We start from the raw sequence: 13148 nt of genomic DNA, 5'->3' as shown, positions 1-13148 counted from the left end.
CTGGCTGGGAGCAGATCTCTCTGTAGGTCTCAAAATCCTGCTAATAAGGATGCTTCTGGAAAGAAGGTGCAGTTGGACCAACCCTTGGGCTTTTGGAGAACATGAACCTTGACATTAGGGGCAGGTGAAGTTTTGTGTGCTCCCTGCCTTCTCTGCATGAGGCTGAACCTTCCCCTGGCTGCAATGTGATACTTGGGCATGCCGGGAGCCTGCCAGGTTTCGGACATGGTGCTGAGTCAGAGCTCACAGCTGTAGTAGAGAAATCAGTAGAACCTTCTCTGAAATAGTGCTGCCTCTGAGGAGCTTTGTTGCGAATCAGAGGGCTTTGATTTGTACAAACCTCAGGACTCTCAAGCAGTAGAAACCTTAAACTTCCCGTAGTTTTTGTCCAACGGGAACTGTTGGACTATCCCTGTGGCTTTAGGGCGCTTGAGTCTTGATGGTGCTGGAACTGGTGAGACGGGAACTTGGCAGTGTCCTCAAGCTTGGCGACGCCTCCAAGCCAAAGCCTAGATTGCTCCATGCCAAGCCTGGTGTAGACCTGCACTCGCAGGCTAGGTGTCTTCTCTGCTTCGCCCTTCTGCTGAGCACAGGGTTGCCTGCAGTGTTCGAAGGGGCTGGCTCCTGGCACGTGTGTCACCTCTGACAGGGCAGGGCACGGGGGAAGCTCTCGCAAGACCATTGCCTGCAGACTAGCAGGGAAACGAGAGGTGCCGCAGCTGAGGTCTGCTGCTCTGCGTCAGTAAAGAGCCAGTCTCATGGCTGGCCTTGCAGGCTGGGCTTGTTTGGGGGGAAGAAAGAAAGGTGAAAAGGTCTTTTTTGTTGTTGTTTTGTTTCTTTTTCCAGAATAGGTAAAAGACTTGCAACTGTCCAGCTTCCAGCTGTGTGAGCATGTGGACTTGGCTGTTTATGCCACATGCAAGGCTTCACTCCATTTCAGCCGCATGCATCTCCTGCCCCTCCCCGGCCCAATCTGTAGGGGCACCAGGGTGAAACGAGGCTTAACAGTTACTGAGATTTGTGGTGCAAGTTCTGCTTTGCTCTGCTGTCAGCAAGGGAAGTAAAACCCCAAAATGACTGAGCTTCCCAGAGAGCAGATAGACTTCCAGCCAGAGGCTGATGGCTTTGTGTTCCTACCAAGCACTCGTAATGCCAAACTGAGATTTTTCTTGGGATATTTGAAGTCTCTAACTCCATTTAACAGTGCTGGGAATGGCATCAGGTGACCTAATGCTTGTAGGGTTGGTCTGTATATGAGGGTCCTGCCCTTAAGGGAGTTGAGACCCTTAAGGGGGAGGGTTGTTCTAATATTAATCTGGATGCTGGAAGCAAACATTAGCAAAAATTCTCCAAAAGGCTTGTAATGTGACCACTGCAATCTAATCCAGGCCTGATGCAGGATATTGCCTTATTGATGTTACATCAGAGGCGTTCAGTGCAATGCTATAAATGAAGTATATCGGAGATTGCTGTTTAGCCTCTGGCTTGATTGAGCTCCCTTTGTGTTGGTATCCTGCAACGTAAGGAAAAATCAGCATTTGGTTGGCCAGCACAGCCTTACAGTGAAGGCACAAACCCGCACCCACTCGACGAGTGACTGCAGCGGTTTCGGGATGGTGCTCTGCTGGAGATGTTCCCCGTGCAGCACTGCTGGCAGTGCCTGTGCAGTCCCGTGCAGGGGTGCAGGGCACCCCAGGGCAGAGGGCACCAGCGCAGCCTGCAGTGGGGCAGGCAGGCGGGTAGCAGCCTGTCGGCTGTAGTGCGGGGACGTGGCAGCAGTTCAAGAGGCAGTGATGAAGACAGCTCTCAAAGGCAGTTTAACCTGAGATAGGTCTTTTCCCCCTTTCTGTGACTCTGATTAAGGCAGCTGTCAGCTATCTAGTGTCCTGGGCATCTTGCATTTTCTTCCTGCTGGGAATGCAAGTGCCAGATGGTTTTCCTTTCTTTCTCAGCTCAGTTGCAACTGCAATACTCACGGGACTGCAGCCACTTCCCTTCCCTCCTAGTGCCAAGAGATGTCCCTGTCTCTATCCGTGTTACACCTTTGCCATTTCTCTGCAGTGCTCTACCTTGCTGGGAGTCTGGGTACTGCTAGAAATCAGTTACATGGTTAAAAAGGCTCCCTTTCTGTTTTGATAGGTTCCCTGCAACCTCCCCAGAGGAATCTGCTTTCTCCACAGGTGTACCTTCCATCTGTCAGCGAGTTTGTTGAAAGGATTTTGACAGGCAACTTTCTTCTGTAATCCTTAATAGCTTCAAATTTAAGATGTTTATGGCAAAGCTAATCCTACGAAACTCCCTGTAGCTTTAATAAATCTGTCCTCCAGCAAGACTCTTCTGGTGAGAGGAGGTAAATCTACTTCTTTCTGCAGTGATAAATATCTGCAGACTCAGCTGTGGGGCAGCTTTAAAGTCACCTGCTTGGTCCACACTTAAAACTGGTATCTCTGCTTCGAGAGCGTCTCACTAAAAGCAAGACCTCATGTTGATATCAGTCTTCACAAGAAGTGTCAGGACAGAAAACTGTTGGAGCTGGCGAGTCTCTTGTAGAGCTGTCAACACTGGACTCTCCATCTGCAGCTGGAAGGTAAGAGAGTAAGTCAGGCTGGGATTTCTGGATGTTTCTAGTCCCTACTCAAAGCAAAGCAACTTAGGTAGGACAAGACCCTGTGTAACCTGATCAAGTTTTGAATATCTTCAGTAAATCCCTAAGCTCTAAGGCAGGGGGACACTTTCACTGTGCTCCAGTATCTTTCAAAGATGGCTTTAACCTCACAGTATCTTTAATTTATGTTTGTGCAGGTGTCAGAGGGGAGAATGGAGTCATTTCAAGGTTGTTAAGTCCTGTGAAAATACAGACAACTAGAGACCTCTGAACTTAGAGCACAAGACAAACTGGAAGCAGCATATAAATGACTTGCCAGGGGTACTTTAGCACGTTGCAGTCGGGCTGTGTGCAAGGCTGAGCCTCTGGCTGGCCCCTCTGTGGGAAGCAAAACCCCAGGGCTGTGTGGTTAAACAGCCACCGTTAGCCTGGCTGGGAGAGGAGGGATGTAAGTTAGTCTCCTGGCACCAGGAGCTGCCGCTGGGCCAGGCATCACGCACCCTGCTTACCTTGGGGCCTGGAACCCGGGAGCTGCCCTGGCGTGCTGCCCCATGCACCTTGTCCCGTATTGGTGGCGGCTGCTGATAATCCCAGGAGATTTTGCCCTCTTTAAGGTGACACCCATTTCCAGAGTCCCTCAGCCGCCTTTCACTCTTGCCACAGAAGGCAGTTGTGCCTGGTTTGTGCAGTCAGACCCTCTTCTGTCTGTCTGCTGGTTCCCCTGCCAGGCTGCAGAGCATCTTGTGGAGCAGCGTGGGTCCGCACAATAGCGGGAAGTGAGAGTGGAGGCTGTGCTTGCTGCCTCTGCCTTGAGGAGAGGGTCCAGATCAGAGACCAGAGCACTCTGCCTGCTGCGTGGGAAGCTGAGGCTTAGCTCTAACTTGGTTTTGGGAGAAGACATTAGCCAGACTGTGGCTGAACAGCTGGAAGGAGAGCTGCTGCAGAAGTGAGTGTGCTGGAATGAGCAGGTCAATATGGTATAAGCAAGCGTGAGTCATTCCAGGCCACTCAAACAAGGTCCTGGGCTGGACCATCCTACACCTTCCAGTGTGAGCCCTTGGCCTCCTGATCACTGCCGTGATGTGGTCATCTAGGCCCAGAACAAACCTTGTCCTCACAAACACCTGTGAAAACAACTCGGTATTTGCAGAAGACTTTGACATCCAAACCATTGCCTAATCCTGGTGAGAAGTGACCACCAAGAGGAGACTTACAGGTCCTGCCCTGCTGGCCCACTGCCCACGCAGCCATACCCAGGGGGTGTCTGTGGTGGGATGGTGTGCCCCAGGGGACGGGGACAACAGCCACAGCCCGGCTCAGGGTGTCACCTGGCAGCTGTAACTACCCTGGCAGAGTGGCTGTGAGGAGCAGCCTGGCGGACAGGGTGTACTGGGCTGCTGCACCTGCTCCAAGGGTGCAGAGACCCACACACAGGGCACAGCAAGGGGGACACGAGCCCTTGCTGCTGCCCCGAAGGCAGGGTGGCTGGTGCGGCCGTTGTCTGGCTGCCTCGCTCTTGCCAGAGGTGCTGCCCACGTGGCTTCAGCCTGCGATGGGGTCACGGGAGCTGGAATGAGATTATTGCAATATCAAGTGCGATGCTTCCCAGTAACTGAACTGGCCCAGGTGGCGTTGGCAGCCCGCTTGTGAGGTGGATTTGTGCTCCGTCGTCTCCTTAATCCCTCTGTTGCCGCGGTGCGTGAGGCAGGTAGAAGTGATGCTGTGCATTAACGCTGTTATCCTCAATGAAGAAAATCCTGTGTGGGAAGAACACACTCTTACCATGTGAGCTTTTAAGTCCTTATCTGCACAGATGCCTGAGGCAGCTGTAATTTTAACATCTAACATATTCTTTAGGCATCTCTGAAGCGTGCCCTGTGCTTATGGGAAACGGAAAAGATGAACACCCTGTAGCTGTGGTATTGTTAATCCATGCGGCTGGCTCGTAACCCAGGACCATCTCCACCCTCTTGCTTTGACTGTCTCTCGCCTGCATCACTCAGTCTGAGTCTCATCCTGCAGGTCAAACGCATCTCTTTCCTAGAAGATTTTTCTCGTCCTGGAAAACGCTGATCTTTTAAGAGATGGAGAATACTTCGAATAAAACCCAACCCGTCCCTTTTGCTGGGGGACTGGACCACGGCGTGATTTCCCAGCTAGCTTCCTCTGATGGGAGCAGATGCTGGAGGACAGAGCAGGATTTTCCGAGCCAGCTGCCATCTCCTGCCTCTCGCTAGAGATGCACGGGAACACCCGAAGGTGTGATGGGAACATCAAGTGACTGGGGCTTAACCCAAGTGTCTCTCTTCTCTCTCCCTCTCTCAATACAGGTGACGGAGCTGAATGAGCCTCTGTCCAACGAAGAGAGGAACCTGTTGTCCGTCGCCTACAAAAACGTGGTGGGGGCACGGCGCTCCTCTTGGCGAGTAATTAGCAGCATTGAGCAGAAGACCTCTGCCGATGGAAACGAGAAGAAGATAGAAATGGTCCGAGCCTACCGCGAGAAGATCGAAAAGGAGTTGGAAGCGGTGTGCCAGGATGTGCTGAGCCTGCTGGACAACTACCTGATCAAGAACTGCAGCGAGACGCAGTACGAGAGCAAAGTCTTCTACCTGAAGATGAAAGGGGACTATTACCGCTACCTGGCCGAAGTGGCCACTGGCGAGAAGAGGGCAACCGTGGTGGAGTCTTCGGAGAAAGCCTATAGCGAAGCCCATGAGATCAGCAAGGAGCACATGCAGCCGACCCACCCCATCCGGCTCGGTCTGGCACTTAACTACTCGGTTTTCTACTACGAGATCCAGAACGCGCCGGAGCAGGCCTGCCACCTGGCCAAGACGGCCTTCGATGACGCCATTGCCGAGCTGGACACCCTCAACGAGGACTCCTACAAGGACTCAACGCTCATCATGCAGCTCCTCCGTGACAACCTAACGCTCTGGACGAGTGATCAGCAAGATGACGACGGTGGAGAAGGCAACAACTAGACCCCCCCGATGGACTGGCAGCCGCACGCTGATGCTAACTACTGCAGTCTTTATTTTTTTCCCACGAGTGGGGGGGGTCAGGGGTGGGGGAGGGAAAGGGAGGGGACACCTTCCCAGGGAGGCCCCCCCACAACCTGTCTTTGATTGCCTCGTTGACATTTTTGCCAAAACACCACTAGTGGAAGTCAGGCTGGCTGTGCTGGTATGGAATAGCAGCCTCACTGGCATATGGACTGTTCTGTAGATTATTAATACAAGTGGAGCTGTCTTTAATTTAACTTTATCGCTAGAAATAAAAAGGTTTTAAGATGAATTTGCGTGGATGGAATGGCCCTCGTTTTTAAGGAAAGCAACGCAAAAAAAAAAAAAAAAAAGGGAGTTCTGTGGTTCCAGTAAGGCTTCATGCGTTTGTTTCTTCAGTCCAAGTGCCGTGTGTCCGTACCACATCGTGGGGCGTCTCTCCGCAGCGCTCTGCCTGGCAGGGCATAGCTCAAAATCCCCAAATTGAGAAGGAATTAAAAAAAATAAAACTAAAGAATTTGAGGCTTGCAAAGCCCCAGGATTTAGGCCATCCGATCTTTTTTTTTTTCTTTTGTTCAGATATTTATTAGGGTAGCTTACAGTATTAACACTAAATTGCAGTTTACAGTATTTCTACATTACAGCCATATGACATCAAGCCTTTATTGTCTCTTTTTTTCTTTTGCTAGTTCTTTTGGCTTGCCTTCCAATCAGTCCTCGCCTGTGGACTGGCTTTAGCTATTCTGTGTCACCCAAGGCAAGAAGACCGCCCGCCCAAGGAACATCAAAGCTGCTCTAGTTTTTTGGTCAACAGCTTAACAGGTGCTTGGCTAGCGGCTGTTTCAACTATTTTAAGTCCACAGCAAAAGGTTTAAGAACTTAATTAGACAAGGGGGAAGTGTTTAAACTTAAAATGCCACTTAAATAAAAAATAAATAAAAAAAAAAAAATTAAAAAGAGCATTCAGGTCTGTATGTCATGTACTGTGTTTGGTATTTCAAAAGACCATCCTGATTTAAGGTGCCACAGCTGCTTCCTCAGGGATTGCACTGCCATTTCACTCTGCCTGACTTTCTCCCACTGTACCATGAGGTTTGTCAGCAGATCTCCAGCACCCGGGCTCCCTTGTTTGTCACCAGGGAAGCCAGGTGCGTTTTCCTTTCTCCTGGGGAAGCTTGTGGTGTAATGAGTGAACTTCAGGAGCTTAGAAACTAATTTGGTAGAGAAATCCTCAAGGGAAGAGCTACAATCATAGACATTTCTATCAACCATCAGGAGCCCAGGAACTTAGTTCTCTTCTTAGCAAAACCTTTTCCGAGTTTGTCTGATCTGGCTGGGGGTGGGAGACGGGGCATCTGAGTTGCTTAGCAGGTAGTATTTACCCCATTTTGAGTAAATTTATTTTTAATTTTTCTTTTTACATCGTTGTTGGAAGTTCACTGCTGTTCTCTGGCTTGCGGAGTGCTGTGCCACGTAGCTTTTCACCTAAAGCTGCGTAGTAAGGAAAAATCGCACTCGTGCATTTTATTTTTACTTTTTAGGAAACAGGCTTTCATTGTCCCTTCCGAGAGTCAGTCCGCAAACAAACAGCGTGTCGTGGTGTTGCACACACGGTACAGCCACTCCTGCTGTCGGGTCGCACGGGGAGATGTCGCTCCAGCTCCCTCCCCGCTGTCAAACGAAGCCGCTACCCCAACGCCTTGGGGAACGAGCGGAGCCAAGGCCAGTGCTCGGCCTCCAGATATTGCCCCGGTGATGCTGGCAAAGCTTTTTTTTTTTGACCAGGATGCCTTCGCACACAGAGTCTTGCCCAGCCGCGCTCGCGGCGAGCGAGGCAGCGCGTCCGCCGGGTGCACGGTGTGCAGCATCCCGTGGCGAGATGCTCGTGGTGCCGGTACGTGCCGTGGACTGGAAAATCGCTTTAGGCTTCTTACCTTCCTTTGATTGACCTTTGTGTCCCGTGAGCAGTGTTGTCCCAGCTGTATAATTTGGAAGTGATTTACTGGAATTACAAAAACTATCTTTTTTTTTTTTTTTTTCCTTTGGCTTTTGCTCTGGCTGCTTTAGGAAACTTACGCAGGAGAGATGGCACAAGAGGGCTAAAAACAGAGTGGGGGTCAGGGACTTGATTTTTAAGCAGCTTGAATGGTTTCTTTTGTTTTTTAAGAGATGCACTTGCCTATGATACTGTCTCTCCAGTGAAATGATTACTGCTCCATTACTCTATTGATACAATATTGTGCATGCTAGTGTCGTATTTCTATACAGTAGCTTGAAATTTATTAACTTATACTGTAGATGTTATGTATTCCTATGACAAAATAGTCTTCAAAAATTTTTTAAAGTTTTTTAATTTATTTTTTTCTTTTGGGGGTAAAGTTTGCTCTACCAAATAGTGATCGTAACAAACTGATCTGTTATGGATGTTGCTATAGTGACATGCAATTATATATGATTTTGTTTTTAAAAAGGAAAAAAAAGCAAAAGAAAACACCAGTGTTAGCTTAATCTTAATGTCTGGTGTTCGTCATGGTGAAATTATAACTATTACAGTGTAGGAGAACAATGACTGTGTTCTTTGAATGAGCCTTTGTTTGTGCTTTTTGTCATGTTATGCAGTGAACTATTTTTAAGGTCTAATCAGTGATTATTTTTCCAACTCCGTGTTTCTGTAAGGAATTATTTCACACACGGACCATTCTTAGCAGTTTTTCCTCAGTGATGGAATATCATGAATGTGAGTCATTATGTAGCCGTCGTACATTGAGCAAATAAACTTACAGATCTGACATCAGTGCTGCTTAATTGTTATCGCCTGTCTCGAGTTTCGGGGGGCGTCCGTGGGATGGGGGGGGCTCCCCCTCACCTCGGGGCTTGGGAGCCAGGGCAGGCAGTGGGGGCTGGGAGTAAACAGCCTTGGTTTTGCTCCTCTGGGGCCTTCTCCCTTCCACCAGCTCCTGTCATGCGGGTGAATAGTTCACCAGGCTCCTGGCCCTCCTGGGCGCGGGGAGCTGTGGGGCTGGGTCCTGGGTGCTCCCAGGGATTAGTGGGGGGGGGTGGGGGGTGCCTCCCCACCTGCCTCCCTCCCTCCCTCCCTCCCTCCCCCGTGTTTTTTCCGCTCGAAGCCGCGCGCGGTGACTCACGCTGTAAAAATACTCCCCTCCCTTGGAAACCATAAACCGAAACTGTGCCTTGACTCACGCGCCCTGCGAGGGACCCCGGGGGGGGCGCAGGACAGACACCCCCGGGGAAGGGGCTGGGAACAACCCCCAGTCATGGCAAAGAGGGGCCAGGGGCTCCCCGTGCACCCCCGCACAGGGTGGGGCACCCCCAGGCAGCACCCCCATCCCAGCACCGCCACTCGCTGGCAGCCGCCTTGCGAAGGCTCAGCCCTGCGTGGCACCCATGGCCGCAGGAGAGGGCAGGGGGCTGGGGATGCCCCTCAGGGGGCTTCTTCCCTTCCCTTGGGCTGGCAAACCCAGCCGATGGCCACTGGGCTGCCCAGGGGTGTGCTGTGGAAGGAGGACCCGATCCTGCCCTGCTGAGTCTGGCCCAGCGCCCTCCCAAACCCGGATTACCCCACATCTCCCCCAGCGTGCCCCCTCCTCCCCTCGCTGGCGGGGCCTCGGTTTCCCCACCTGGACGGGAAAAGCTGGAGCAGCACCTGGTGCCTCGGGCAGTGTCAGGACCTGGGTGGGTGGGTGTGGGGGTGTCAGTGCCTCCGAGAGATGCACCAGAGGGGCAGAGAGAGAAGGAAAGAGTGTGATCCAGTGGGCAGGGCCTCCTCACCACTTGCCAGGCAGAATTTAGCCCTAAACTGGGGAGCTACGTGTGCCCGGGTCAGCACAGACACAAGCAGAGGCGCTGGGGAGGGGGACAGCCCCTGCCTGGCACCCCCAGCTCTCTTCTCTCCCCTGCAGGCAGGGGGGCTGCAGGCACCTCCCGTTCACCTCGACCCCATGCTGGACCCTGACTGATGGATGCCCCCCCCTCTCCCCCCGAAGCATGAGACCTGCCAAACTCATTGCACCACCCCCCTCTGGCATTCATCCACCCCCTGCCCAGGCTGGGCTGCCAGCGGCTCCTACTCACTATGGCAACCATCTCCATCAATCTGGTTGCCGTGGCCACCCATCCCCAAAATTACCTGCTCACAGTGGGGGGGGGGGGGGGGGGGGGGGATGTCCTCCAAGCACACACGTGACCCCCAGCAGCAGGAGCTGACCCCTGCCCCAACCTGGGCGTCACACCTGAGGCCTGTCAAACTCCTTGCACCTGAGACTGCTGGGGCGGAGGGGTTGGGGCTCAGGGAGGAGGGACTCGGGGGGCACATGGAGTTCCCAGGGCTCGGAGATGGGCCTCGCAGCTGCAGGATTCCTCCCAGGTCACCGTCTGCCTCCAGGATGACTCAGGGGGGATTAGTGGGATTTGTCGGAGTGGGAACATCGCAGCCACGGGCCTGGCCTCGGCCATGTAGGGCCGGTCCTGCCCGGGGGCGTGGGGGCACGGGGCCAGCTGGGGACGAACGGCATCAGGACCATGATCCAGGACCCCAGCACTCCCAGCCCCCAGCATGGCTGCAGCCTGAGCTGAACACCCCCCCGCCCCGAGCCTGCCCAGCCCATCGCAATGGCGTGAAAGGAAGGGGGGGGACACGATGTGGGGGCAGAGTTGGGGGCCAGAGGCCCAAACTGCTGGGGACTGGTGTGTGTCCTGGTCAGAGCTTCTGTCCGTGAAGCCCCTCTTTGCCCTCAGGCTCTCCTGCGACCCTGGGAGGGGGCGTGTGCTTGTTTTTCAGGCATGTAAAGACCCAGAATGGTGACACTGGGGTGTCGAGACCCAAAATGTCCAGATCCAGGATGCTGAGACCCAGAGGTTTGGAGACCAGGGATGGTGAGAACCTGAGTGCTGAGCTCTGGGATTTGGGAGACCCAGAATTTTGAGGACCCAGGCTGTCAGACACACGGGATGTTGGAGACCTGGGGTGTTGAAACCTGTAATTTTGAAGACCGGGGATGCCGGAGTCTGAGGATGTGGAAAACTGGGATGCTGAGCCCAGGACGCTGGAGACCTGGCATGTGGAAACCAGAGATTTTGGAGACTTGGGATGTTGGAGAGCTGAAATGTGGGACACCTGGCATGTGGGACATCCAGGATAGGGAGACCTGGGGTGTGAAGACCCACGATGTTGTCCCCAGGATGCTGAGCCTGGGATGTGAAGTCCTGGGATGTGGAGCCCCGGGGTGCTGGCCCCATGCAGTTGAGCAGGGCTTGATGGCCCTCCCGCTGGCCACGCTGGCCCCAGGCAGCCCCAGCCCGGTGCTCAGACGAGGCATGGGGACAGGTTTCTTTCTTTTTATTCCGACTGATTCTACCGGTTCCTTCACATTTATTCAAGGCACTCAGTGACCGGGTGAGTACAAAATAAACAGTAAAAAGGGGGCTGCAAGCAGGGATGGGTGTGAGGATGCAGCTTGTGCAGGGGAGGCAACGGCGGCTTCTCCTCCTCCTCCTCCTCGCTGTCACCTACTTCTTGGCTGGCTCCTTGGCTTGGCTCTCGACAGTGACGGGGATGGTGATTTCGGCAGACTGGATGGCCGGCTTGGGCAGGGGGGCCTCCACCGTGAGCATGCCGTCGGGGGACAGCGAGGACCGCACGGCCGTGGCTTCGACACCGGGGGGGAGGCTGTGAGGGGAGAGGGGGGGTCAGGGCTGTGGCACCCACTGCCCCACCCTGAAATGCTCCAAATTACTGCCTCCCCCCACTTCCAGTTTGGGTGAGCAGCAACCCCAGTTTGGCCAGTGGGCACTGGAGGGGATGGGTGGGTGGGGAGAGTTACCCAAAGATACTGGGGGGCTGTCAGGTTCCTGTCTCACCTCCTTCCTGGTACTTACGTGTATTTTCGGGTGAAGCACCTGGAGATGAAGCCATGTTCATCCTGCTTCTCCTCATGTTTGCCTGGAAGGAAAAACACCCCGGGGTTGGTCGGAAGGGGCCAGCTGGGTGGGCATCACAGCTAGGGGGGGGATCACTGTGCCCGGGGTTCACCCTGGCCCTCCAGATCCCGGCATTGCCCTGTGCCGGGAAGGGGCTGATCCTGCATGCCCTGATTTTCATTGCCTTAACATCATTTTGGCTCCCCGACCCAGCAGGGCTGGACACAGAGCACCAGCATCCCCCTGGGGCTGCACCCCCGAACCCCACTCGCTGGGGAATTGCCCCCACCCTGCGTGGACCCCCTGGGACCTGTGGGGCCAGATGCTGCTGGCTGCCCCTCGCCAGGCACGAGACGCGCTGCTGGCCCCGTGCCGCGGGGCCTGGGCTTCATCACAGCAGCCCTGGCTGAGCCACCCAGGATGCTGCTAGGGGCGCACGGGGGGGTCTACAGGACTTGTGACACCCCACTGTCCCCTCACAGGCCAGGGCATCTCTCCCTACGGCCCTGTCACCCCCCGGGCCCCTCCAGCCCTTCATGCTTGCAGCCAGGGGGTCCCTCTCCACATCCCAGCTGGGACAGCAGCAAGGGGTCAATATATGGGGGGGGGGGGGGGGGGGGGGGGGGGGGGGGGGGGGGGGAGCACCCTGTGCAACACCTGCAGCATGAATGTACCCCGAAACTGAGATTGTGATGCTGGGCCTTCCTCTTTGCCTTGATTTTCCCCTTTCCTGCTTCCCTTTTTTCTTCTCTCCTCTCCTCTCCTCTCCTCTCCTCTCCTCTCCTCTCCTCTCCTCTCCTCTCCTCTCCTCTCCTCTCCTCTCCTCTCCTCTCCTCTCCTCTCCTCTCCTCTCCTCCACTCCCCTCCCCTCCCCTCCTCTCCATCTCCTTTTGCTTTTCCTTCCCCTGCTTCCCATCACTTATTCTGCTCCACTTTACCTTTCCACCCCCTTTCCCCCCAGCAAGCACTGGGGCGACTGCCGCAGCCCAGCACGCAGAGGTGGAGGTGGGGGACTCCATGAACCCCCGTCCCCAACACTCACCGGTTATCTCCACAATATTATCCTTGGTCTTGACCACCAGCTCCTCAGGCGCGAAGTGGTTGACGTCCAAGGTGACCTTCCAGCTGTCGGCGGTCTGGCGGATCTCGGAGATGCCGCTGCTGAGCTGGCGGCTCAGCGCCTGCCCGTAGGGCGAGCCGGGGGCCGGCACCAGCGCGCTCTCCCGGGGCAGCAGACGGAAATATCCTGGCCAGGCGCTGCCGCTCGGCCACTTGTACCAATCCTCGGGGATATGGGGCATCCCGAAGGACTGGTCGAAGAGGCGGCTGCCATGGTACCAGTCGCGGAAGGGCTCCCAGCTGGGGCTGCGCAGGAAGGTGAAGGGGACGCGGCGCTCAGCCATGGTGCGCGGGGCTGCCGGGGGGGCGGCCAGCGGTGACTTATGAAGAGGGCCGGTGGCTATTTTTAGCCGGGCGGCTCAGCTGGCTATTAATGGAAATTGAAGCAGGGCCCAGGGAAGGGACGAGAAACTTTACTGGGGCCGGGGCGGCCGTACGCAGCCGCATTGAGTGGGCGGCACAGGGTTGGGGCTGGCAGC

General features: G+C 54.7%; 2 protein-coding genes across 2 annotated transcripts in view; one reads left to right on the top strand and one right to left on the bottom strand.

The window, feature by feature from the left end:
• The window catches only part of YWHAG (tyrosine 3-monooxygenase/tryptophan 5-monooxygenase activation protein gamma), a 22416-nt gene extending 14014 nt beyond the window's left edge, over positions 1–8402 (top strand). Inside the window, exon 2 of the mRNA XM_074922598.1 lies at positions 4936–8402. Within this exon, the coding sequence (XP_074778699.1) occupies positions 4936–5592 (657 nt within the window). The 3' untranslated portion in view covers positions 5593–8402. The remainder of the gene's footprint in view (positions 1–4935) is intronic.
• Positions 8403–10953: 2551 nt separating this feature from the next.
• On the bottom strand, positions 10954–12989 carry HSPB1 (heat shock protein family B (small) member 1). The gene is made up of 3 exons (XM_074922861.1): positions 12593–12989; positions 11509–11572; positions 10954–11299 (listed from the first exon to the last, which is right to left on the bottom strand). The coding sequence occupies exons 1-3, from the start codon at positions 12951–12953 to the stop codon at positions 11140–11142; spliced, it is 585 nt and encodes a 194-aa protein (XP_074778962.1). The 5' UTR covers positions 12954–12989; the 3' UTR covers positions 10954–11139.
• Positions 12990–13148: the final 159 nt, after the last annotated feature.

Source organism: Athene noctua, chromosome 19 (genome assembly GCF_965140245.1).
Source record: "Athene noctua chromosome 19, bAthNoc1.hap1.1, whole genome shotgun sequence".
Lineage (NCBI taxonomy): Eukaryota > Metazoa > Chordata > Aves > Strigiformes > Strigidae > Athene > Athene noctua.
Note: the sequence above shows the minus strand (reverse complement) of the source record. Positions and strands in the feature narration are given on the sequence as shown.

Bases quoted from the DNA above. Each gene is read 5' to 3' on its own strand.
- HSPB1 (XM_074922861.1), bottom strand. From the start codon at position 12,953: ATGGCTGAGCGCCGCGTCCCCTTCACCTTCCTGCGCAGCCCCAGCTGG. The intron at 11,573-12,592 runs GTGAGTGTTGGG...TTTTCCTTCCAG, and splicing joins TAATATTGTGGAGATAACCG to GCAAACATGAGGAGAAGCAG. The intron at 11,300-11,508 runs GTAAGTACCAGG...CTCCCCTCACAG, and splicing joins TGCTTCACCCGAAAATACAC to CCTCCCCCCCGGTGTCGAAG.